General features: G+C 56.7%; 6 protein-coding genes across 6 annotated transcripts; 3 read left to right on the top strand and 3 right to left on the bottom strand.

Annotated features, from left to right (window-relative positions):
• Window positions 1–53: 53 nt before the first annotated feature.
• HETIRDRAFT_459913 (uncharacterized protein) lies at window positions 54–1590 on the bottom strand (the record flags this gene model as incomplete). The annotated part of the gene is made up of 6 exons (XM_009550736.1): window positions 1467–1590; window positions 1214–1407; window positions 669–1157; window positions 550–607; window positions 450–494; window positions 54–380 (listed from the first exon to the last, which is right to left on the bottom strand). Exons 3-6 carry the CDS (start codon window positions 752–754, stop codon window positions 54–56), a joined length of 516 nt encoding a protein of 171 aa, XP_009549031.1. The 5' UTR covers window positions 755–1157; window positions 1214–1407; window positions 1467–1590.
• Window positions 1591–1964: 374 nt separating this feature from the next.
• On the top strand, window positions 1965–4463 carry HETIRDRAFT_477994 (uncharacterized protein; the record flags this gene model as incomplete). Its single annotated transcript, XM_009550735.1, has 8 exons — window positions 1965–2304; window positions 2370–2729; window positions 2794–3076; window positions 3600–3777; window positions 3928–4049; window positions 4119–4170; window positions 4228–4315; window positions 4383–4463. Exons 1-8 carry the CDS (start codon window positions 1969–1971, stop codon window positions 4461–4463), a joined length of 1500 nt encoding a protein of 499 aa, XP_009549030.1. The 5' UTR covers window positions 1965–1968.
• A 710-nt stretch (window positions 4464–5173) lies between these two features.
• HETIRDRAFT_459911 (uncharacterized protein) lies at window positions 5174–7878 on the top strand (the record flags this gene model as incomplete). The annotated part of the gene is made up of 16 exons (XM_009550734.1): window positions 5174–5324; window positions 5380–5443; window positions 5499–5552; window positions 5605–5640; window positions 5702–5755; window positions 5814–5963; window positions 6015–6096; window positions 6146–6202; window positions 6261–6481; window positions 6553–6628; window positions 6693–6779; window positions 6838–6879; window positions 6935–6990; window positions 7041–7168; window positions 7229–7624; window positions 7695–7878. The coding sequence occupies exons 1-16, from the start codon at window positions 5206–5208 to the stop codon at window positions 7876–7878; spliced, it is 1806 nt and encodes a 601-aa protein (XP_009549029.1). The 5' UTR covers window positions 5174–5205.
• Window positions 7879–7956: 78 nt separating this feature from the next.
• Window positions 7957–10833, bottom strand: HETIRDRAFT_445705 (uncharacterized protein; the record flags this gene model as incomplete). Its single annotated transcript, XM_009550733.1, has 6 exons — window positions 7957–9383; window positions 9436–9599; window positions 9652–9859; window positions 9914–10343; window positions 10394–10539; window positions 10591–10833. 6 exons carry the CDS (start codon window positions 10831–10833, stop codon window positions 8067–8069), a joined length of 2508 nt encoding a protein of 835 aa, XP_009549028.1. The 3' UTR covers window positions 7957–8066.
• A 388-nt stretch (window positions 10834–11221) lies between these two features.
• Window positions 11222–15784, top strand: HETIRDRAFT_459909 (uncharacterized protein). Its single transcript, XM_009550732.1, has 13 exons — window positions 11222–11371; window positions 11434–11738; window positions 11791–11867; window positions 11919–12806; window positions 12856–13353; window positions 13405–13534; window positions 13592–14117; window positions 14175–14308; window positions 14361–14645; window positions 14705–14835; window positions 14894–15207; window positions 15264–15346; window positions 15407–15784. Exons 1-13 carry the CDS (start codon window positions 11308–11310, stop codon window positions 15449–15451), a joined length of 3480 nt encoding a protein of 1159 aa, XP_009549027.1. The 5' UTR covers window positions 11222–11307; the 3' UTR covers window positions 15452–15784.
• Window positions 14705–20313, bottom strand: HETIRDRAFT_435378 (uncharacterized protein; the record flags this gene model as incomplete). The annotated part of the gene is made up of 19 exons (XM_009550731.1): window positions 14705–14835; window positions 14894–15207; window positions 15264–15346; window positions 15407–15973; window positions 16059–16205; window positions 16275–16394; window positions 16481–16684; window positions 16754–16839; window positions 16912–17041; window positions 17126–17504; window positions 17560–17726; window positions 17814–17989; window positions 18180–18251; window positions 18363–18455; window positions 18531–18559; window positions 18632–18928; window positions 19063–19186; window positions 19310–19912; window positions 20265–20313. 16 exons carry the CDS (start codon window positions 20311–20313, stop codon window positions 15644–15646), a joined length of 3006 nt encoding a protein of 1001 aa, XP_009549026.1. The 3' UTR covers window positions 14705–14835; window positions 14894–15207; window positions 15264–15346; window positions 15407–15643.
• Window positions 20314–21861: the final 1548 nt, after the last annotated feature.

Genomic DNA, 21861 nt, shown 5'->3' with positions numbered 1-21861 from the left:
ACAACCGAAGACTCGATTATATAGAGATTGATGCAGCTCCACTTTATCAACTTCTACTCCGCATCGAACACCAAGCATCTAGTCTCGGTAGACTGCCTCTGCGGTGCATCCTTGGGACTCGACGAGTCCAAGAATGCAGAGTGTGGGGTCAGCCTAGCCTTGCTCTCGTCCGTGTCAAAGCACTTGATCAAGGTAACCTCTTCTGACGTCTGGTTTCCCAGGTAGTACCAGCGGTGCTCGGGGTTGTCCTTCACGCTGAACGTCGAGCCCTCGCGATCACGGTAAACGTACCGGGTGTGGACGAGGTCAATGTCGGGGTTAACGGTACGCCAATCAGCAACAGCCAGAGGGTGATGTGCGACGACGTTCTCGATAGGCCACTAGACATGGATGATACGGACGCGGGACTTGAGAAGACGCTCAACTTCATCAGGAAGATACTGGTACACGCGCTTCTCTCCAGCAACGTATGTCTGGTCGGCATGTACACGAGTCTGAGGAGAAATATGAGTTTGGATTGAATTAAAAAACACGTTATGCATTGCTCACCACAGGCCCGCGAAGTGGAGGGTTCTGACCGGACTCGGACCCTTCTACAACCGGACGTCTGCATATGAGAATCGGTATAAGCCTCATGCAACTGATATAGAGCAATAAAAAACCCGCACCTGATAATATGATCGAAAACAAAAACCCTTTTCGCACCGGTATGCTTCTTGAGAAGTTTCTCTACTTCCTTATAATAACGCGTCATGATCGCTTCTTAGTTGACAAACTCCTTCTCCTCGCTAACATGCTTGATAAAACCAAAATCAGTCGTGTCGAGTGAGACTGTATCTTCTTGACCTCGGATATCATGGATGATGGCTGGTCAAAGGTCGGATCGGATATTAGTGGTCGCCTCGCCTTCTGGTAGGGTATACATGTAATTGAATGGAGCCTCGTCCCCTACGAGCTTGAGGTAGTTGAGGGTGGTATTAACGTCGTGAGGAGCGAGGACTGTAGCAGTGGCCATTGCTGAAGCTGAGTGTTCGATGAGATTTCGACTAGATGCTTAGGGACGGTGCAACCCCGACGAGCTTTTTATATCGCGGTGAAGCCTCCTTCGTGATTTCTTCATGAACAATTTGGATGACAAAACACATTCTAATTCTCGCCTGTAAAAGAGCATCTGTAAGACTGTTTTGCAGATAGGGTGGGGCCCCAGACCCACCAATCTCCGTTGCTCCGCGAGTAGTAAACGAATGGACCAACATCATAGATCGATTGACTCGCCTACGGGTTAAAGGGGCACAAACAACCAGATATGGGAGGATTGTACACTGCTTGTACACATCGGAGGCCCCATGAGTGCCATAGACATCTTGCGTACTGCTTTGTGCGTCTGCAGTTTCCCGCGTTCGAATTCTAGGCGCCGTCAGTACCTCTTTCGCAAGCCGTCCTCAAGAGCTCACTAAGGGGCTCACCAACACCGCTTATGAATTCAGAAAGTGGCTCATTAGTAGTTCACCAGTTTCCTGACGAAACGTTAGAAGAGTGTGCCAGGGTCTCAAATTTCAAGTTTCAGGCAAAGAAGAATACAGAACTTGGGAGATTGTGATGGCAGGAACGTTCAAGGATTCGGGAAAGCGAGCTGCGAGAGCGGATTTAGCTGATCCTAGGGTTAGGTTCTTTTAACTTAACCCTACCTCCAATCAGTCGATTACGAATTTATTGACGGAAAGGGCTCCTAAATTTCGCCTATGTGGGATCGATATGCTGACGGAATTGAGTCAAAAGCTTGGGACGAGTCCGCGTGCTGACGATCTGTCAATCTCGTGCTGATGGAAAGGACAAAATTTTGTCATTTTGGATCGGACATATCTACGTTTTTGTGTAGCTGTGCAGACCGATGAACCCGGGTGCAGGAGCCTGAGTAATTCTCCTGGAACGCGTCACCTCCTTCAACTTCAGCTTAGAACTATGAACATGGTTACCTCTGTGAAACCCATATACTTTCAAGTATCGCATCGCGGTAACATCCACCCACTCTCACTCCTCCCAGATGAGACTCTCGCGGTCCTACAGGCCCGCCTCGAAGAACTCACGTCCGTCCCGCCTCCTCAACAAAAGCTGCTTTACAAGGGCAAGAAGCCTTCTCATGGAGAGTCCACTACACTGCAGGACGCGGGTTTCAAGGATGGGATGAAGGTGCAGCTGCTGGGTGCGACGGCAGAGGAGTTGGGAGGGATGCAGAAAGCGGAGGACGAACAGAGGCGGCGAGAGAGCATCATGCGGGAGCGCGCAGCGAAGGGAACCGTCAAGGTGCGTCTCGCGTGGATCTACGGTCCGGCCGTGAAGATGTTGAGGATCGGGGTCGGCAACTATAGGTGCGATCGACTGGTCCATCCGCGTTCACCTCCGCTCCCTCTGGGCGCTACCGGTTCCACCGCCTCGAGCCGCTTCAGCATCTGCCCAACCCTGCCTCTGCCCTTGCCACCCTCGAGCGCCTCTCCTCCGACCCCGCCATCCTGCACGTCATGAACAAGCACGAGTTCTCCGTCGGACTGCTCACGGAGCTCGCGCCGCACGAGGACCCGCACTTGCTGGGATTGAACGTGAACGCGGGGCAGGCGATCAAGCTTCGGCTGCGGACGGACGCGTACGACGGGTTCAGGCCGTATCTCGAGGTGAGGACGGTGCTGTGCCACGAGTTGACGCACAACAAGTGGGGCGACCACGATAACAACGTCCGTCCGTTTCCGTCTTCCCCTTCGTGTTCTGCGGACATCGCTGACGGCTCCCTTCCATCAGTTTAAGGAACTGAACTCACAGCTGAATCGCGAAGTCGTAGCGTTCGAGCGCGCTAAGAAAGAGGGCACGCACACTCTCGTCGACGACCTCGGAGGGTATGAGCCCTCTTCGGAGCTCGAGGCTGAGGCGCGCACGTACGTCCTTGGCGGGTCCGGGATAGCACCATCTGGAAACGAGACGGTGGAGGATAGGAGGCGGCGGATGTTGGAAGCAACGATGAACCGGCTGAGGAAGGAGGAAGAAGAACTAGAGCACAGTTGTGGGACGGCCGCGGGTCCCGCTAGTGGAGAGGCTCATTGACTGTTGCCCTAGCAGTTGTAACCTGACAGACATGTACTTTAGCACTGACCGTATACCATGGGATGGAGGCTTGTATTTATAACGCGTTGTGGTCCCCTGTCGTAAGGGTTGACAGGCAGAGCAGCGATAACAGAGGATAACAGAGACTAGAGACATGAATCAAAGGTTTGAAATGTGAATCTGGTAGAGTCTGGCAGAGAGCGTTCAAATTATGGTCAAGGCGGCAAAGAGATACAAAATTCGGGTCCAAGCAAGTCCAAGCTCGAGCCCGATCGGTTCTTCGTTGGCATTTTGGGTTGAGGATTGATTGAAAAAAAGGATCGAGACAAAAGGAAAGTGGCCAACGTGGGGATCGAACCCAAGACCTTCGCGTTATTAGCACGACGCTCTAACCAACTGAGCTAGTCGGCCATGTCGGCAACTCGCTGCTGTGAAATATCATCCCGCTGTGGCCACTACGCGATCGGCCTGAGATTTGGTCTTTAACACTCCTTTCTCCACACCAGTCACCAAAGAGATGGCACCTTCTACATCACTCACAACCCATTCCAAAAGGTCTCACAGTGCAGGCTCCATGAAACAGTCAAAACTTTCATTCGTCACAGCCAAGCGCGCAAGTGGTGCTTCCGCTGTCAAAAGCAAACTTAGGACAGCGCCGGGCTTGCGAGCATCGTCTTCCGGTACGTCCGTGGATAAAGAAGCCAACAGTATTGGGAGTGGAACCAATAGCGAATATGCTGGAACGCCAAGGGCACGAAGTCAGGATGACCGTGAAGTCGATATGAACTTGAGCGTGGGGGAGGGCACGGCTAGTGTATTTCGGTCTCGGGAGAGTATCGAGAACTCGGGATCGGTTGTTCAGGCGCCAAGGGAGAAATTGGATCCCGATGACAAGGACGGGAGGTGGGCAAAGCCGTATGCTGCGGCAAGTGCAAAGATGGGCCACTTGCAGCCAGGTTGGTGCTTCCTCCGTATATCGATGTCGAGTCCACTACTCCTAACTAGCCTGCTTGTCTCATATACAGTGCACGCTGAAGGGCAGACGAAAGTGCATCACATCCTTCGTGTATTCGACTTGTGCGTATCTCTGTGTGTGTTGATTGAGCGCCGCTTATATGCGCATTGTTTATACAGATCATATGAGTATGGCCCATGTATTGGGGTCACTCGCCTTCAGCGATGGGAGCGTGCCGACGCGCTTGGTCTCAATCCACCACCCGAGGTATGTCCTCGCTGTCTTGGATGTGCGCTGCCATATACATCGCGCTCACGCAACTTCGCAACTCAAGATTCGGGACATCCTGCTCACCGAAGAAGGCACCTTGGACAAACAATTCTCTCATGACGTTTTCTACGTCGGAGAAGTTTGATACCGACATTTTTTCACCATCTCTCCCGTACATCTCAGTCATTCATCGTCCCCGTATCACCATTTTATCCCCCTTCGCTAGTTATAGTTCTGTAATCTTATGTATGTCGGACACTTGTAGTCTCCTTGTTGCTCCATCTATATGTCACAGCATTCATCACAGATAGGCATTCTGTCAAGCTTGAGCGCGTACCAACGGCGACTGTGAACGACGACACCTTCCTAGGCAAGCCCCGGTCAGCATTTCATGGAGCGCTGGGCTTCTCCCGTCGCGAGAGGGCTGAACAGTCTGGCCCGGACTGATGGGCAGGAAAGAGATGCCTTTTTTGTACAATTTCGCGGCGCATCCCTGCTCGAACGAGTAATGTGGTACCCCATCCCGCCTTATCGATCCACTACTTAGTAGGAGATTCTGACCGCGCCTAGCACTGACTCGCATTTTCTTGCCGCCGTTGTGTCATCCAATTTAGGAAGCCTGCGAAGGCTGAGACAGTAAAAGGCAAGTGCCTCGAAAGCACGAGAGCCGAGCATCGCATGCGGGTTGGAGGACGACACACCAAACACGGCAGTCGGACTATAGTCAGTCAGGAGGTACACCCGTTGGGTAGCGCCAATTCTCTTCCTTGCCTCCCTGCGGTCTTTCCGAGATCGATATAAATAAGGGCCCAATCCATGCTTGCCCCTCACCTCCCCCAAGTTCCGTTCAGCCCACCCAGCTCCGCCTCTTGATCCGAACCGTCCACATGTCGTCCATCCCAGAGTCCAAAGTCGATGTCCTCATTCTCGGTGCCGGCCCCGCAGGCGTGATGTGCGCGAATGGCCTCGCGAAGGCAGGTGTCAACGTGAGGATCATTGATAAACGGTGCGTCGTCCTTTCCTGTCTATTCTGCCGGGTTTGGCCGATCATGGTGCATCAGACCCAGTACACTTGCTGCGGGACAAGCGGATGGTATTCAACCGCGCACCATCGAGGTCTTGCAGGTATGTCCATCGTGTCCGCGTTCCTGCCAAACCATTCATTTTCACATCCGTACAGAGCTATGGGCTTGCCGACGCCCTCATAAGTCAAGCAGCCCAGCTGCACATGGCAGTGCGTGTCATATCCTCTCAACGCTCGGGTTTCCGATTCAATTCCCTCGTAGGCCTTCTATAATCCTGCCCCCAATGGGGGAATCGAGGTCAGTAGGACATTGTCGGGAGCCCTCTCTTCACAGACTTCTAACTTCTGGATGTCTGCAGTGCACGGGTCGTGCGCCCGATGTGACCGCGCCTACAGCTAGATTCCCGTTCGAGGTGAGCTTGGCGGATAACACAATCAGAAGACGTTACTTACCGTCGCGAGATATCATAGCTCACATTGCACCAAGGCGCGATCGAGAAAGTCTTCCTAGATTCTATGCGTCAAGAAGGGCTGGAGGTCGAGCGACCTAAAATTCCTACGTCTCTGGAAATCTCAACAGACGAAGCGGCGCTCAGCGATCCCCACGCGTATGCTGTCAAGGTATTGTCGCTTCCATCGTTCAAGTGCATGCATCTCAATTGAGACATTCAGGTCGTCCTGAAAAGCTTAGATGTCGCTGATGGTGCAGATGACACCGAAATCGTACATGCCAAATACGTCCTAGGTTCAGACGGTAGGCATCTTATCGTGCTTGTTCCAACGACGACGCTGATGGGTCCCAGGTGCTCATTCGTGGGTCCGTAAGACATTGGGGATCAACATGGACGGCGAGCAGACGGGTACAGTTTTGCCTCGCGAAAATACCCGGTCCTTCTGACATCGTATACTTCTTGATAGAGTATATTTGGGGCGTTATCGACATGGTCCCGTCACCCGAAACGAACTTTCCAGATTATCGAAACAGATGCGCGATCCACAGTGAAAACGGCTCCTGCATGATCATCCCGCGCGAAGGCGACAAGATTCGTCTCTATCTTCAGTTGACCAATGCCGATGTGGTCGACCCTGCCACCGGACGTGTAGACATGAACAGGTTCGGTCCTGATAAGCTTTTGGAGGTACGTCGGACCTGCCGCCGATCATCTCTGAACAAAAATAGATTCAAACGCAAACTGAAATTCCTTTTCAGGTGGCGAAGAAGTCGTTCTATCCCTACATCATGACCACAACGCTGGAAAAGATTGATTGGTGGACGATCTATATCAGTGAGCTCTTCGACTCAGGATGATGCGATCATATGCTCCGAGGACTGACTGCTGTCATCAATAGTCGGGCAACGTGTTGCGTCCAAGTTCTCTGTGAATGAGAGAGTGTTCATCGCCGGTGATGCTTGTCATACACATTCGCCGAAAGCTGGTGCGTCTGATGATGATAGCTTAGAAGTTTTAGTAGCTGGCGTTAACATACACGTCAGGCCAAGGGATGAACGCGAGCATGAACGATACTCACAACTTGAGTGTGTCTATTTCGCGTTCTTCGATTTTCATCGATCACCTTATCACTGTTCGTAGTCTGGAAATTGACTCATGTTTTGCGGGGCTGGGCCGATCTGTCCCTCCTAAAGACTGTAAGAGAATGCGTTCCTAACTCCCCGGTCTATCTAACATACATGCGCAGTACGAGTTCGAGCGAAGGAAATACGCACAAGACCTCATAGCCTTCGACAAGAAGTTCTCCGCACTTTTCTCCGGAAAGCCGAAGTCGGAAGAATACGCTGACGGTGTGACACACGAGGAATTCTTGCAGTATGCTTTCGCAACAAAAGTTCTCTTGTATTTCTTTTAACGTCTTTCCCTGTGACACAGGGCCTTCCAAGCGTTCGGAGCCTTCACGTCTGGAATCGGCATCCACTACGCACAATCGGCCCTGACGTCCACGACCCACCAAGCTGCTGCCTCGAACTTGATCATCGGGCAACGCATCCTTCCGCAAGTCGTGCTGCGCATGGCGGACCGGCGGGCTATCGACATTCAGGACGTCTGCCCCGCCGACACGCGCTTCAAGGTGCTCGTGTTCACCGGCGACCTCCGCGATCCCGCACAACGTGCGCGCGTTGAGAAGTTCGCCGCAGAGCTCGGGAGGAAGGACGGGTTCTTCAGGGCGATCGGTGAGACGAAAGCAGAAAGCATCTATGATGTGCTGTCAATCTTGAAGGGCAAGAAAGAGGAAGGCAGCCATTTCGATGTGCCGGAGATCCTGAGGTCTCACTGGTCAAAGCGGGTATTTTCAACTTGACCTCGATGTTCAGCTGCTCATATGATGATTTCACAGAGTCCTTCTGGACGATACTGATGTCACGAACAAGAAAGGCGGCAAAGTGTATGAAACGTATGGTGTCGGTCCAGAGGGAGCAGTCGTCGTCGTTCGTCCAGACGGATATGTGGGCACCGTCGCACCTTTGGATCAGGTCAAGACCCTTGATGGGTATTTCGCTGAGTTTATGAGGTCAAATTGAGAATGGCGACGAAAGCAAAGTCCTGTTAGAAGATTCAGTCAAGGGAGCATATTTATCATGTACTAATAAATCACCAATGGATTTGGAGGGTATTGTTGCAATTACACACGCGCCGATTGTACACGCTCTACGCCATATAACATGGATATAAGGAGAGAAATAGATCCGAATGTAGGCGATGCTACCATTTAGCCTCTCCACCCCGGTCCAATCGGCAGAGCGGCTTCGGCGCTATCAATAGGCACTCTTCTGGGGCCGCTTCTGCTTGGTGGGAGCTTATTGCTAGCGCCGAACTTGCCCCTTGTTGTCACATTAGAAACAGCGGCGGACTGCGAGGTTGGGACGGAATCGGTCTTGGTAGTAACTGCACTCGAAGCCGGCGGGACCTTGCTCGTCGAGGCCTTTGGGGCGCGTTTCGTGACGTTCTCCTTCTCCCCGACACCCGTGGGGGTCTTACTTCGCGCAGTGGCCGATGGAGCGGTGGCCTTCGCCCTGTCCTTGCCCTTCGCCTTGTCCCGTTCCTTCTCCAGCGCAGGAGCGAGCGACTTTTTGACAGGATCGCGAGCCGGTGCGGCGGTCTTGGTCGCGGGCTCCGTTTTCTGTGGACCCTGAGCGTTCGCAGTCTGATCCGCCCGCTTCTCTAGTAGTGGGTTGTCGGCGTCCTCTACCGGGAGCACAAAGGCAGAAGAAGGGTTCACTTCCGCAACTGTGAGCCCGGCCATGGGCACCAAGTCCTTGAGGTGCATCGTTCCGAGATCCCCCTCTGGCGAGTCCGACAGCAGCAGGATTCGACTGAGTGGACTGGGCTTCGCAGGGGAATAGGCGTGGATCATGCGTTGCGCGAAAGGCTTCGCCACCGGGAACGCGCGAGGGGTTTTTGGGACGGGCGCAGGCACATTGAGGAGTTCTTCATCGGTCATGTCTGGTGAGTGAGTGGGGGCGGCCGACGAGGAAGGCTGGGGATGCGATGGTTTAGAGGAAGTGTCTGGCAGAGGCTCGGAGATGCCCTCCAAGACGTCTTCGGCTCTCGATGCGCGACGTGGTGCTGGCTCTTCCGAGATGACGACTTTAGGCAAGCCCAAGTTCAGCGGTTCGACCTCGTTAAAGGCTCCAAGTATGCCGCTGGTTCTTGGAGGGAAACGTGATTGTGGGGAAGGAGGGGGCAGCACGAATGAAGTCGGCATGAGCGACGTGGACGGTATGACTTCGGTCTCGTACGATGGGACGAAGTGCGACGATGGTGGAAGCCCGGCGCTCGACGTTGATGACACTCTGCGGAAGGTTTTTGTTTTCACTTTGGCAGGTGACCGGCGCGGGGACTTGCGCGGGGAGCTTATCTTTACTTTGGATTTGCGCGGGGATTTGCGTGAGGGTATCGTTGATTCTGGAGGGATTAAGTCGGGTTCTGAAGACAATGTGGGAACATCGGACGCAGTTTTTGGTTCCGGTGGTGTAGAGTGGACGCCCCAGGAGCGCTTCTCCTCGAGGAATTTCATCCGCTCAGCCTATTCAGTTCTTGTTAGAGGGCATAACGTTGTACAAGCGACGGTGTGTTACCTGGAAATCTGCTCGCTCTTTACCCAATCTTGTAACAGCCTCTGTGAAGGCTGTTTTCTGCGCTTCGACCTCGGACAGTTTCTGATCCAGACGTTCTTTCTCTTCGTCCCGATCGAACAGCGCCTTCGCCTTTGCTTTGTATGTCGGAGATTCCTTTGCTTTTTCTACTCAATGTCAACTCACCGAGAATAACACGAGAAATTCAGAAGCACGCACCAAGTTCAGAGCGCAAGGTGGTGATTGTTTGCTGCAGCTTTTCAATCTCATCAACAGAGTTGTCCGTGGGCGCGGCGGCATCGGAACCTCTTGTTTCGAGAATGGTAGCTACAGTACTGCGAAGGGAGGTAAGGAGAGAGCTTAGTCTTTCGAAGGCAATGTCGACAGGTCCTAGTGGGAAAAGGTCAGTTATTCCCAAGGGCGTCGGCTACATTCTTTGATGAGAAACCAGGTGGCCAAATAATGGACGTGTAGTACTGACCTGGTTATCGTCGTCTGGCTCCCCTCCCAATGCTTTATGAAGAATCTTCTGAATCGCATTAGTGACATCAACAATAAGGGCCTTGAGCTCTCCATTCTCCTCTCGCAGCTCCCTGCTCGCTTTCTCGGCTTCGTCGAGAGCCGTCTCGACTAGGCCCTTGCCTCGACCGAGAACGGCCTCCGGTCTACCTTCGACGATCGCGCTGTTGGCACTTCTCACTGTCATGCCGCTGCCGACGGATCCGAGTTTCAGCTGTGTGTCTGAGAGCTTAGACCATCTCTCCGACATGCGCTCTATATCTTTCTCCTTCTTCTTTAGTTCTGTCTGATGAGCCGCACGAAGGGCTTGTAGCGAGGAGCGTGTTCGCTGGAGCTCTCCAGTGGTGTGCTTGTGTGCGGCTTCAGCTTGCTGAATAGTGCGTGCTGCAGAGCTACAAGTGCGTTCGTGGTGGCTCGAAGCATGAGAGAGACCAGGACGTACGCAAGTCGCGATTTGAAAAGGTTAGTCTCGCGTTCAGCGCTCTCAGCTTTCTCACTTGTTGTATGGTGCATAGAAGTAAGTCTCTCGTGGTCATAGGACAGAGTTCTAAGTTTTGTGGTCAACTCCTCTGTACGGTTCATATCAATCTGCACGACGACATTTATTGAGATTTCTCGGGAAAGCCATATATCACGCACCATTCTTTGACTCAACATACCAAACAAACATTTCACGACTTGCTCCGAGTCCCCGTTTGATAACCCGTCCAAAGATAAACCTGGGGAGTGAGCGAACCCGTGTGCAATGAGCTGTGAGTTGACATATTGGAGCGTCGATGTCGACGTCACAGAGTCGGTCGAGGGTGCATCGACAAATGGTGATCCTAGAGAGTCCGAGAAGTCAAGATTCCATTGAGCCGTCTTGGGAGGTGTTCGCGCCATCTCACTGTCAAAGTCACTTGTATGAAGTGCGAGTTCACTGTTAGAAGAGGTAGTCTAAACGCACTGCGGAAGGATGTCCCAGGTATGCGGGCTGGAGGATGATAGTAGGAGATGGTTAGCAAGTGTTGGGCTATTTGAACTGTGCGTGGCCCTAGGAGTGAGTCGACGCCAAAGGTCGAGGTGAACCGACGCGGCGATCCACGTGACCGCGATGGACTCATAAATAGCCAAAATACATTTGTCGCGGATCTGGACCCAATCCGGCGCGTGCCTTGGAAATTTGCCGGAATGAGCTGAGCACGCCGAACGAAATTCCAGTCACATTGTCCCCGGATTGTCCAGCCACTTGAGCTCATGTTCTCTCTGCCCATTTCCACCAAATAATCCGCTCAATTATCCTTATTACTATCCCTTGTCGTTCCTACTCCATCACCTCCGAATAATCGCTGCAACCCACCGCTGTGCACGGCCTCAATGACAGGTGTCTCTGTATTACCAGCTTCGCCCGTGGTCGGAGGGTTTGGTGCATCGTTCTCTAGTGAGTATAGCTGATCTGGCTGGGCACGTTATGATGGGTTCTCTGACCGTATCGTACCTCAGCCGTGCAGAATGGGTCACCGAGGCCTTTCGAAGACATATCTGTTGCTGAGATCCGCGAGAAGGCCATCCAACAGGCTCAGAAAGTCAGCAAGGGGGCTTCGGCCGTGTCCCTCATCAAGTCCGCCCGAGGCCAGGTGTCTCTTGCACATGCGTGCGAGGGCGCCGGGGACTTGAAGGGTGCTCTCAGCGCATTCACAAAAGCCGCTAGCCTTGCAAAGACAGTGATGGACTCGGCCGAATTCAAGGCTGAGAACGTGCCTGGGAAGAAGGGCATTGTTTGGAAAGAGTTCACAGATTTCCAGCAGGTGCGCAATCCGCCCCGATTATCTGAGCAAGCTCTCAGCCCTCTGCGTCCAGCATGCAGGCAGTGACTTGACAACGAGAGTACATGCTTTGGAGAACAAGCTCCTCCAGATAGAAAAGACGGCGACCCAGTAAGTACGCTGTATATATCATCTCGTTGTGACCCTGACTACGATGAGCAGACTCAACGGGGTCGAGAGTCCCTCCTCAGATCTTCCCACTCAGAAGCCTGGGGGTAGTATCGCAGATCGAATGCGCTCTCTGCAGGACGCCGGTTTGTCTGTCGGGACCTCTAAACGCATGTCGCGAGAAATCCCGAATGGCACGATTTCTTCATCTTTGCAGTCTCCGATCTCCGACGACCGTCCGCCTCGAAGTCCTATGCCTAGCTTAGGCATTATCACTCCCACTTTGAGTCAAGCCTCGTCCATCTCCGCATCAGGATCTCTCCATTCCGCTGCTCCCTCACCACATGCATTCGTCTCCCCATCTACTTTGAGCCCGCCATCTCCTTCCTCTTCCACTTCATCTTCACCCAGAGCTTCCCTCTTCAGTTTTTCCGAGTTTGCGCAGACATTCCCTTCCATAGATGAGTTAGAGGAGGCGGACAACTTGCAAATTGCAACAGTGAACACTGGCGCGAGCAATTCCAGCCGACGTTCGCGTCGAGACTATACCGGAGACCGTTCGCCTACGGTAGCGAAACCATTTCCGACGCTCCCGTTCAACCCGGGCCCTCGACCGTCGAGCACTCCCATCTCACCTATGATAGACAGCTTCGCCAGCCGACCAGCATCTCCGTCTAGCTCTCCTCTCTCGCCCACCACCCTTCCCAAGCCGTCAGGACTCCTCAACAAGTCATCGCGCTCGCCTCTGATTCCATCTCATGCTATCCCCGTGGACTTTCCAGTCAAAAATGTTGCACAGCCGAAAGAGGTCTATGACTATATATATACCAACGAACTCAAGGTGCTATTCATTGATGTGCGGACAAGGGAAGAGTTTGATCGTGAACACGTACGTGCAGATGCGGTGTTGTGCATCGAGCCGTCGGTACTTATGCGGGACAAGTGAGTGTTGGACTTTGCTTGGGAGATTCGAGGCTAACAAAGGGGACAGTGTCAGTGGTTTGAGCATCGAAGACTCGCTGAGTGTCGCACCTCGAAATGAATCTTCCCTGTTCTCAAACCGCGAAAAGTTTGATTTAGTCATCCTCTATGACGACTCTTCAGACTCTTTCGGTTCCCTCTCCACCCCGCTCTCGCTTCTAGTTCGCGCCATCTACGAGACCGAGTTCAAAAAGGCCTTGAGGAATGTGCCGGTCTTACTAGCTGGTGGGTTGCAGGCTTGGAAGAAAGAATTGGGAGAAACCTTCGTCGCAAGAGCTGAGTCGAATGAGGTCGTTGTGCGTCCTGTTCAGGCGATCAACGGCTACACAACTCCGACCCTCCCCCGATTCAATGACGGATACAAGTCCCCTCCACCAATGGCACCTCGGGGCCAAGTTTTGGGTCGAAGTCGCGCTGGAACAGAGACCTATGCAAACGGCAGGGCTGCGATGGTACCGCCGGAGGAGTTCGCTCGCCACTCATTGGACCAAATGTCTGGATCGTCCAGGTCAGTTTCTAGTAATGATCCTATCTACGTCTTACAGAGGATTTTTCATAGGTCTACCAGAGATGGTACAGATTATAACGGAATCTTGGAACCCACGCGTCGTCTTGTACGGAAGCCAACAATGTCTCGTCCGCCATCTACGTCATCCACATCTTCATTTACTCGAACTGCTTCTGACAACGTGCGTAGAAGTCTTAGCTGGATGGCGAAGCGTTCTACTGACGCCTGCGAGTTTTAGGTTCCCTCACCACAGATACCCCAGTCAATGGTTAATGGCGCCGGAATTCAATACCCCCAATTCGCTCGAAATATGTCTCCTACGGTCCCCAGTTCATCGTTCAATCAATATACTGGAACTCACGGCATCGTCTCTCCTCCTCAAGCCTCTATCAACTCATCGCCTCTTTCTCGGCGGCGGAGCGACTATATTGACCAATCGCAGGAAGCGTTGTCTGGCATGGCTCGCCCTCCGATCGATTATCCCGAACTCTCATCACAGCACATACTGCGGAGACCGCCCGCCGCAGCATCGCCGGGCTTAGAGAGAAAGGACAGCCGCCCCCGGCTCGCGCAGCACGGCCAGTCGTACTCCATCTCGCAGTCCGGTCCGCCACCACCGACCATTCCTTCTGACTATCCCGTGACATACTGGCCTGACGTTCACATCGGAACATCTGGTTTGAAGAATTTGGGGAATACCTGTTATATGAACGCGACCATCCAGTGCTTGAGTGCCACTGTACCGTTCGCGCGGTTCTTTACAGGTAGGCACGACTATCTCGTTATCTAGATTTGTTGCCCTCATGTGTTTCGTGCTCTAGATGGCCGCTGGAAGACTGCGCTGAACTTGGTCAATCCGCTGGGAACCAAGGGCAACCTCGCATATGCATTTGCGAGCATCTTGCATGATATGTGGCACGGAGAAACGTCTTATATCTCTCCGTTCCCATTTCGAGTACCTATCCCACTCTTCTTCTAAACGCCAGGGAACTTATCTTCTGTTATAGCGATCGATATGCATGCACGCGCCACAATTCAGCGGGTCCGATCAACATGATTCGCAGGAGTTCTTGATATTCCTGCTGGATGGGCTTCACGAGGACCTCAACCGCATCCTGAACAAGCCGAACGATCAAGTATCGCCCGAGCGCGAAGCGGAATTGGAGAAGCTGCCGCAGCAGATCGCCAGCGAGCAGGAGTGGCAGGTCTATCGCCGGCGGAACGACAGCCTCATTGTCGACTATTTCCAAGGACAGTTCCGCAATCGGCTGGAGTGTCTGACGTGCCATAAAGTAAGGTGCATTCGCTCTTTTTTGGAGCCCCTTTCTGAACGAGGGATGTTGCTCTGCAGACGTCTACCACCTATAACAGCTTCATGTACCTCTCTCTTCCCGTGCCGACCAACAAGATCCAAAAGATATCCCTTCAACATTGTTTAGATGCCTTTTTCAAAGAGGAGGTCATGGAGAAATCTGATGCCTGGTACGTTCGCCTTGCAGAATTTCCGAAGCGTTTACTAACGAACACATCTTCCGTGCAGGAACTGTCCCCACTGCAAGGTTCTGCGCAAGGCCACGAAGCGACTCTCGTTGTCGCGTCTCCCGCCGGTCCTCCTTGTCCATCTCAAACGGTTCTCGTTCAAGGGCCCCTTTACCGACAAGATCGAGAAGAACGTCGACTTCCCGCTCAAGGGTTTGGATCTGACGAACTACATGCCACCACCCCTCCCACCGGGCGTCGATCGCAGTCAGTCCCAGTCGATGAGTGTGGACGATCCGCGGCTCCAAGTTCCTCCATACCGATACGACCTCTATGCCGTCACTAACCACGTTGGGAGTCTCAGCAGTGGCCATTGTACGTCGTGTTTTTCGTTCGATAGAGTGCGAATTGACGGACCTTGTACTCTGCAGACACTGCCTTCATCGCGTCTCGCGGAGGTTGGCTCTACTGCGACGACAGCCGCATCACCTCGGCTGATGCCAAAGAAGTCGTTGTATGTCTTTCCCTCTTTTCCCCACTGGAATGCCAGGCCTGACATCCCGTCGTCTTCCAGGGAAAACCTGCTTATGTATTGTATTATAAGAGGGTGAAATCATAGATTACTTTTTGTTTGGTCTCTTCTGTCGTCTTGGTTGCTTATCCTTTGCTTTTATTCTGTTTTGCCCTCCCACATGTACTCTCCTGACACCCGTGGCATGTTCAGTGACTATCATTCTCTATCGTTACATCCTTAGGAACAACATGTAATCATATACAGTACAGGCGCGCGCCCGCCAATGCTGATGAACGATTACGAGCCCGCCCGCCTGCCCACACCCGGCATGTCGTTCCCGTGACATCGATGGCATAGGTATGAGCCCTCCGGGTCTCCCTTGATGTGGTTGTGGTAGTACTCGGGGACACGGTGGAAGAAGGGCGAGTACATCGTCTTGCACCGCGAGCAGCGCGGCTCGGCGGAGGAAACGGCGGCGGCGGCGGCTTCGGTCACGCCGTTCGTGCCGTTCGGAGCCGCGTCCTTTTCCTTGAGGATCTCGTCCAAGCGGCGCGCCTTGCGGAGGAGCGCGTGCGACTGCGCGACCTGGGCCTGCTTGTATGTTTTGCAGTACACCTGCAGCGCCGTCTGCGACACGGGGGAGAGAACGGCACGGGGATCAGCGTGGGCCCGCGGCCCGCATGCAACGTGCAACGCAGGCAGCAGCGCGTACCTCGCCGAGCTCGTTGGTCTCGCAGATGCCGAACATCGTCTGCTTGGACGGTTCGTGGTGGTGGTCCCTGCAGCGGACGGCGGGGACCATCGCGCCGACCCACTGGCCGAACTTGACGGTCACCGTCGGGTCCTTCCGGTTCCGGATCTGGGCACGCGGCGTCGCGGTTCTCAGGAGGGCTGCTCGCGCGAGAAGAGACGGAGGGGAGAGACGCACGGGCTGGTGCTGGAAGCCGAACTTGTACCCCTGGGCCCAGGCACACGAGACGTGGAACTCGTGCGGGCACTCGCTGCACCGGATCACGGCGCCACCGGGCTGAAGACAGATGGCGCAAAACTGGTGGGTGCGAGGGCAGCGGCGGCGGCAGCAGCGGGTGAGCGTCGGCGCGGAGTTTGGGCGACGAGAGAACTGGGGGGACGTACGGAGGACCAGCGGGAGTGGGGGATCGTGCTGATGCCCTCGACCACGCGCAGGCGGGAGGCGTCGGAGAACGTGATTTCAGGGATGAACACGGAGCAGAGGACGTGCGCCCAGCCCTGGCCTTCGGTGGGCTTGCACACGCGGAGGTACGACGGGTAGAGGTGCTTGCTCTTGCTGCGGGGAGGACAGAGAAGACAGCCGGTGTTCTGCGGACGCCGTCCATCGCATGCATGAGCGACGACCGCCGGAGAGACGAAAGAACGGGAACGACCGACCAGAGATGCCTCGGCGGACTTGTCGTTGCCGCAGAGATCGCACGTCCACGTCTCTGCGCCTGGCTCGGCGACGACGCCGCCGGCAGCTGCGAACATCGCAGTCAGAACGCGCGCTCGAGAGCTCCCAAAAACCCGCCTCGCAACGGAGACGCACGCACCGGCATGGACCCGCGTCTGGCAGTGCTGGCACGTGAGCACCTTTCCGACGCTCTTCTTGCACGCCAGGCAGTGCGGCTGGTGGGACGCACCCGTGGGCGGCTGCGGCGACGACCGCACCGAGCCCGCCGTCTGCCGAGGCACAAGCACAAGCGCGTCAGCCCGATCCCATTCAGCGACGACGAAAAGACCCCGCACGCGCACGGTCGCGCTCACCTTTGGCCGCTTGGCGCTCGGCCCGCCGAGCGGCGTGCCCTCGCGCTTCTCCGTCGTCTTCGCCTTGCCCGCGACGCTCTCCTCGCGCACGGGCCGCATGTGGTTCAGGTCCGCGTACTTGCGCCAGCTGAGCCCGCACGCGTCGCACAGCACGTTCGTCGGCAGGCCCTTGGGCGCCTTCCACCACACCTTGGACTCGCGCGTCCGGCACGCGCCGCAGCTCCCGTTCGCCCGCGTCGGCTGCTTCACGATTGAGCCCTCGTCGTCCGAGTCCACACCCGCGCCCGCGCCGCCGCCCAACGCATCCGCGGCGCCGGGATCGGGCTCGCCGGCTAAGCGCGCGCGACGCCGGCGCTGGTTCTCCTCCCCGAGCTTACCGCTGCGAGTGTGGGACGTGAGCGCCGGTGCGACAGTACGGTGGGCAAGCGACGCACCTCTTCCAGTGGCCGTAGTACCTCACGACCTCCTCGATCGTCCTCGTACCGACCTCGTCGCGGACAGGGCGCAGTTCAGCGCCATACGTGGCAATCGCTTCCTCAAACGCGGCCTTCTCGTCTTCGTCCCAGCTGCGGTCCGCGAACCGCGTCTCCGTCTTCTTCCACTACATAGCCAAGGCGAGCGAGCGCGGGGAATGAGGGCGCAGCGGGACGGGGACAGACGGCGGAGGGGGCGGGATGGCGAGACGCACCTTCTCGAGCCGGAACGGGTTCGACATCGTCACGGACGCGAAGTCGCGCTTGGCGAGCCACGCCTGCGAGAAGCGCCGCGTCACCTCCGTGAGCCAGTCGACGCTGCTCCGCACGTCCTGCTTCGCGGTCAGCCGCGCCTTCCTGTTCTCCACTGCCGTCGTGCGCGCGCACGCGCCTGCGTCAGCCGTCGTTGCACGCCCCCGGAAAACTCAGCGAACGACTCACGCTCGGACACTGCCGGCGGTGGCGGCGACGGCGGCGGTCATGCGGATTCGGGCGTGGGCGTGGAGAATGCGGTGAGCTCCGTGCCGAATGCGGGGAGAGGGGCCGGCCGGCCAGCACGGTCGAGACACGTTCGCACGCACCTTCGCTCTCGGACATCTGCAGCACGACGCTCAGGACCTCGATCGTTTCGTCGCTGCCGCGCTCCTCCAGGTCTTCGCGCGTCGCGATCAAATCACGACGACAGTCAGCTCCGTCAGCAGGTGTGCAGGGCGAGGTGGAAAGGACGGGACGGGAGGAGACGCAGAGCTAAGCAGGGTGCGTACCAGAGTCGAAGGCGGTTCCGAGGGCAGGGATGGTCGCTTGGTATTTGGGCCCCATGCGCGTCGCAGAGCGAGGGAAGATGAGGTCGTCGGGATCTGCACGCCTTGTCAGCAACCAAACCCACGAAGTTCACGCACCACGCGCATCCGAGTAAAGCACCACCGACTGACCTAGCGTGTCTTCTGCGACGGTGTACAGCCTGTGGCCCGCAGCGCGTCAGCGATGGTAGAGTCACAGGAGAAGCCAATGACCGCGACGCGACGCGACGCACCCGAAATAGCGGAACGGCCACATCTTGAAGTGCTTCACCTCGACGCTCTCTTCCTTCTCCGCGAGCGAGCGGTCCTTGCGCGGGCGCCCGCGGCCGCGCGCGGGGGGCGCGTGGGACTTGGGCTTCGGCGCGGGCGCGGGCGGGCGGGCGTCGTGCCCCGCGACGGCCTTCTCGTGCGCGCGCGCGCACGGCGCGCAGGTCCAGCCGTAGCCGCGTGTGGGCTTGGAGATGAGCGGGGGCTGCACGCAGGACATGTGGAAGAAGCCTTTGCAGCGGTCGCAGCGGACGGATTCGGGGCTGGTGGTGCGGGACGAGGGAGAGGGGAAGGTGAGGCGAGACGAGACGAAGCGAGGCGAGGCGAGGCGAAGACGGGCGAGGGAGAGCAGGTGAGGGGAGAGCGGAGAAGGAGGGGACGGGGACGGGGGACGTACGGCGGACACCATTTGTCGCAGGTGTTGCATTCGCGGACGGTGTCGGTGAGGTCGGGCACGATTTCTTTCTCGGCGACGACGTATTCGTAGCGCGCGGTGAGGACCTCCCTGATATTCGACGGCACTGTCGCGGAAACACAAACGTCAGCACACGATATCCAGACCCGCGATCTCGCGCGCGCCGCCCACCCATCCACCCATCCACCCAAACGCAAACAGCAAGGACCAAGGAACAGGCACCACTCACGGTTGCGCACGTCGTCCGAGCGGATGACCTCGAACTCCTTCTTGATGTACGGGTCGAACAGCCGGTTGAAGTAGAACCTGTCCGGGCGGCGCTTCCACCCGGCGAGGTCCGTGATCTTGTCGCGGTGCACGACGAAGCACTTGGCGCGCAGCTGCGCGACGTCGCAGATCTCGGAGTAGATCGCGGCGAGCAGCAGGCGCGCGTCCGCGACGGGGCGGTCGCTCACGTCCGAGGGGCGATAGTACCACGCGAGGCGCACGCGCGTGTATTGCGGGGCGGCCGCAGCGGTGGCGGTGGCGGTGGCGGGGTGGCCAGGGACGGCGACGGCGGGGGCGACGGCGGGGGCGGAGGCGGACGAGGAGGCAGCGGTGGTCGGGGTCGGGTGGGAGGCGGCGGCGGTGGCGGGGGTCGAGCTCGAAGCGTGGGCGTTGCTGGTCTTGCTGGTCTTGTTGGTGCTGATGATGTGAGCGGCGGTGGCGCCGCGCTTGTCGGTGGCGTCGGCCGAAGTGCGGGCGCCTTCGGGGGAGAGGAACTCCATGATGCGCGCGACGGAGTAGGGCGTGCCGTCGCGCACGGCCCAGCTCGGGGAGCAGTAGACATGGTCTGTGGCGCGCGCGGCCGCGCCCGAAGCGGGATCAGAGGCGCCCGGCGTGCAGGCAGGGTGACAGCGACGGCGAGGCGAGCGAAAAAAATATGCCACAGCCGGGGATGCGACGGGCGGGGGTGCCGGGTGACAGACCGCGCGGCCGCCACCGAGGAGAGGCGTCGGAAAAGGGAGGAAGAAGGAAAGAGGCCGCAGCAAAGCATCAACAACGTAAAAGTCACAATAAATAAATAAAACAAAACAAAATAAAAAAAGAGAGTGCACGAGAGAGGAAAGGAAAAGGGTTGTCAGTGAATTATGGTTTATTAGGTGAGGCGTGGAGGGCGCGGAGGTGGGGTGGAGGATATTTACCGTTGACTTTGACCTGGTCGCCGCTCTTGAGGGTGATGTAGACGGACATGGCTAATGGGCGCTTGTCGATCGGGGGAATTCCGAGGGTGCTCGTCGAGCGGGATCTGCCACTCGATAAGCTGCTTGGCAGGGTTTAGTAAGAAGCTCTGCGCAGAATACTACGGAGGAAAGAAAGAAAGAAGGGGCCGGGCGGGACGTCAGACAAACGAGGTGGACGTGCGGGCTCGTAAATAATGGTACGCGGGGACGGGTGGGTGCGAAAAGAGGAAGGGCGTATTTTTGAACGGGGAGGACGGGACGGAAGGAGAGGAGGGTGTGTGCGGGTGGTGGATGGGACTGACAAGGAGGACCCAGAGGGTGGATCTCGTACGGGAGGAGAACTGAAACAAACTCCGACAACTCAGTGAAGGCGACCGTTTGGCCACTGCGAACCGCCGAGCCGCGCTGTGAACTGCTGTGTGTTGTTGTTGGTGGCGGCGAGCTCGTTGATGGATGACGTTCACTGGTGGGGTTTACAGAAAATCATGGAATTTTATATCATAGGTCTAGTACAGGATTTTGCATCTATTACACAGGTGATTCATTGGTGTTCGGCGGGTTTCCCGCTGAGGGGCAGCCTCGCAAGACCGCACGTGGACCTCGCGAGGTGTGCGCGCACACGCTCTGTGCTTCCAGTAAGTACTCGTACGGCCGCATTGACAGATGAGGCATGGGTTGCGCGACATTCGCGCTTGCACACCGGACGCATGACACGCATCGTCCAGTGACCAAAGAGACAGAATCGGGATCGGGAGGCGCTGGAGCGGCCGAGCGAGCGCTGAGGGCTGAATATAAGCCGCGTGGCGGGAGCGTCGATCTGCTGCTGCTATTCGGGAGCTCGAACGCAGCGTGCCGACGTACTCCCGTCTGGATTCTCACCTCGGCGGGGCTGGGTGCTATGGCCATGAGAGGTTTGCGACAGCGTCATGACGACGTCGAACCACGACTGCACGGCGAGCGAGCGATGGGTTCGAGACTGTGTGGTGGGAGGGGGGGCCGGATGTCGAAGGATTGGAGGTCCGCCATGGATGCCGAGGCTGCCGAGGGGATCGGGGTCGAGGGTGTGGGCGCGAGGGAGGGAGTGCTCGCTCGCTGGTGGGCTCGAATGTGGAGCGCGGCGTGGTCGGGAAGTGCGCCGAAAGTGGTCGGGGGAGGGCCGAGAAGACGAGCAGGGGCCGACGGAGAGGCGCCGAGCGGTGGGACGCGGGGTCGGGGGCGTGGACCGGGGATGGTCCGGGGGATGCGAGGGGTGGACCGCGAGGAGGGGGGGAGTCCGCGAGGTCCGCGTGTGTGGCGGGAGAGGAGCGCCCGTGATGTCGACGACGCACCCGCGCTGGCGCCGCTTCCCTGCCTCGACGCTGTCCGCGACGACCGCCTCCATCGCCTCCACAACGGCATGGACAGACGACGACCACGACACAATGCACTCCCCCGCACCCGCCGCCGCTGCTGACCGCGACGCCCCCTCCTTCCTCCTCTCCCCCGTACACGCACCCGCACCCGTCCTCGCCTTCAGCCCCGCACCCGAAAAGCACAAGCCCTCCACAACCGGCACGGC

The sequence above is a fragment of the Heterobasidion irregulare genome (genome assembly GCF_000320585.1).
Source record: "Heterobasidion irregulare TC 32-1 unplaced genomic scaffold scaffold_08, whole genome shotgun sequence".
Lineage (NCBI taxonomy): Eukaryota > Fungi > Basidiomycota > Agaricomycetes > Russulales > Bondarzewiaceae > Heterobasidion > Heterobasidion irregulare.
The sequence above is the reverse complement of the archived record's forward strand: the minus strand, read 5'-3'. Positions and strand labels throughout refer to the sequence as shown.

Coding starts and splice junctions, on each gene's coding strand:
- HETIRDRAFT_459909 (XM_009550732.1), top strand. CDS start 11,308: ATGACAGGTGTCTCTGTATTACCAGCTTCGCCCGTGGTCGGAGGGTTT. Junction 11,739..11,790: donor AGTTCACAGATTTCCAGCAG/GTGCGCAATCCG, acceptor CTCTGCGTCCAG/CATGCAGGCAGTGACTTGAC. Junction 12,807..12,855: donor TCGGTACTTATGCGGGACAA/GTGAGTGTTGGA, acceptor CAAAGGGGACAG/TGTCAGTGGTTTGAGCATCG.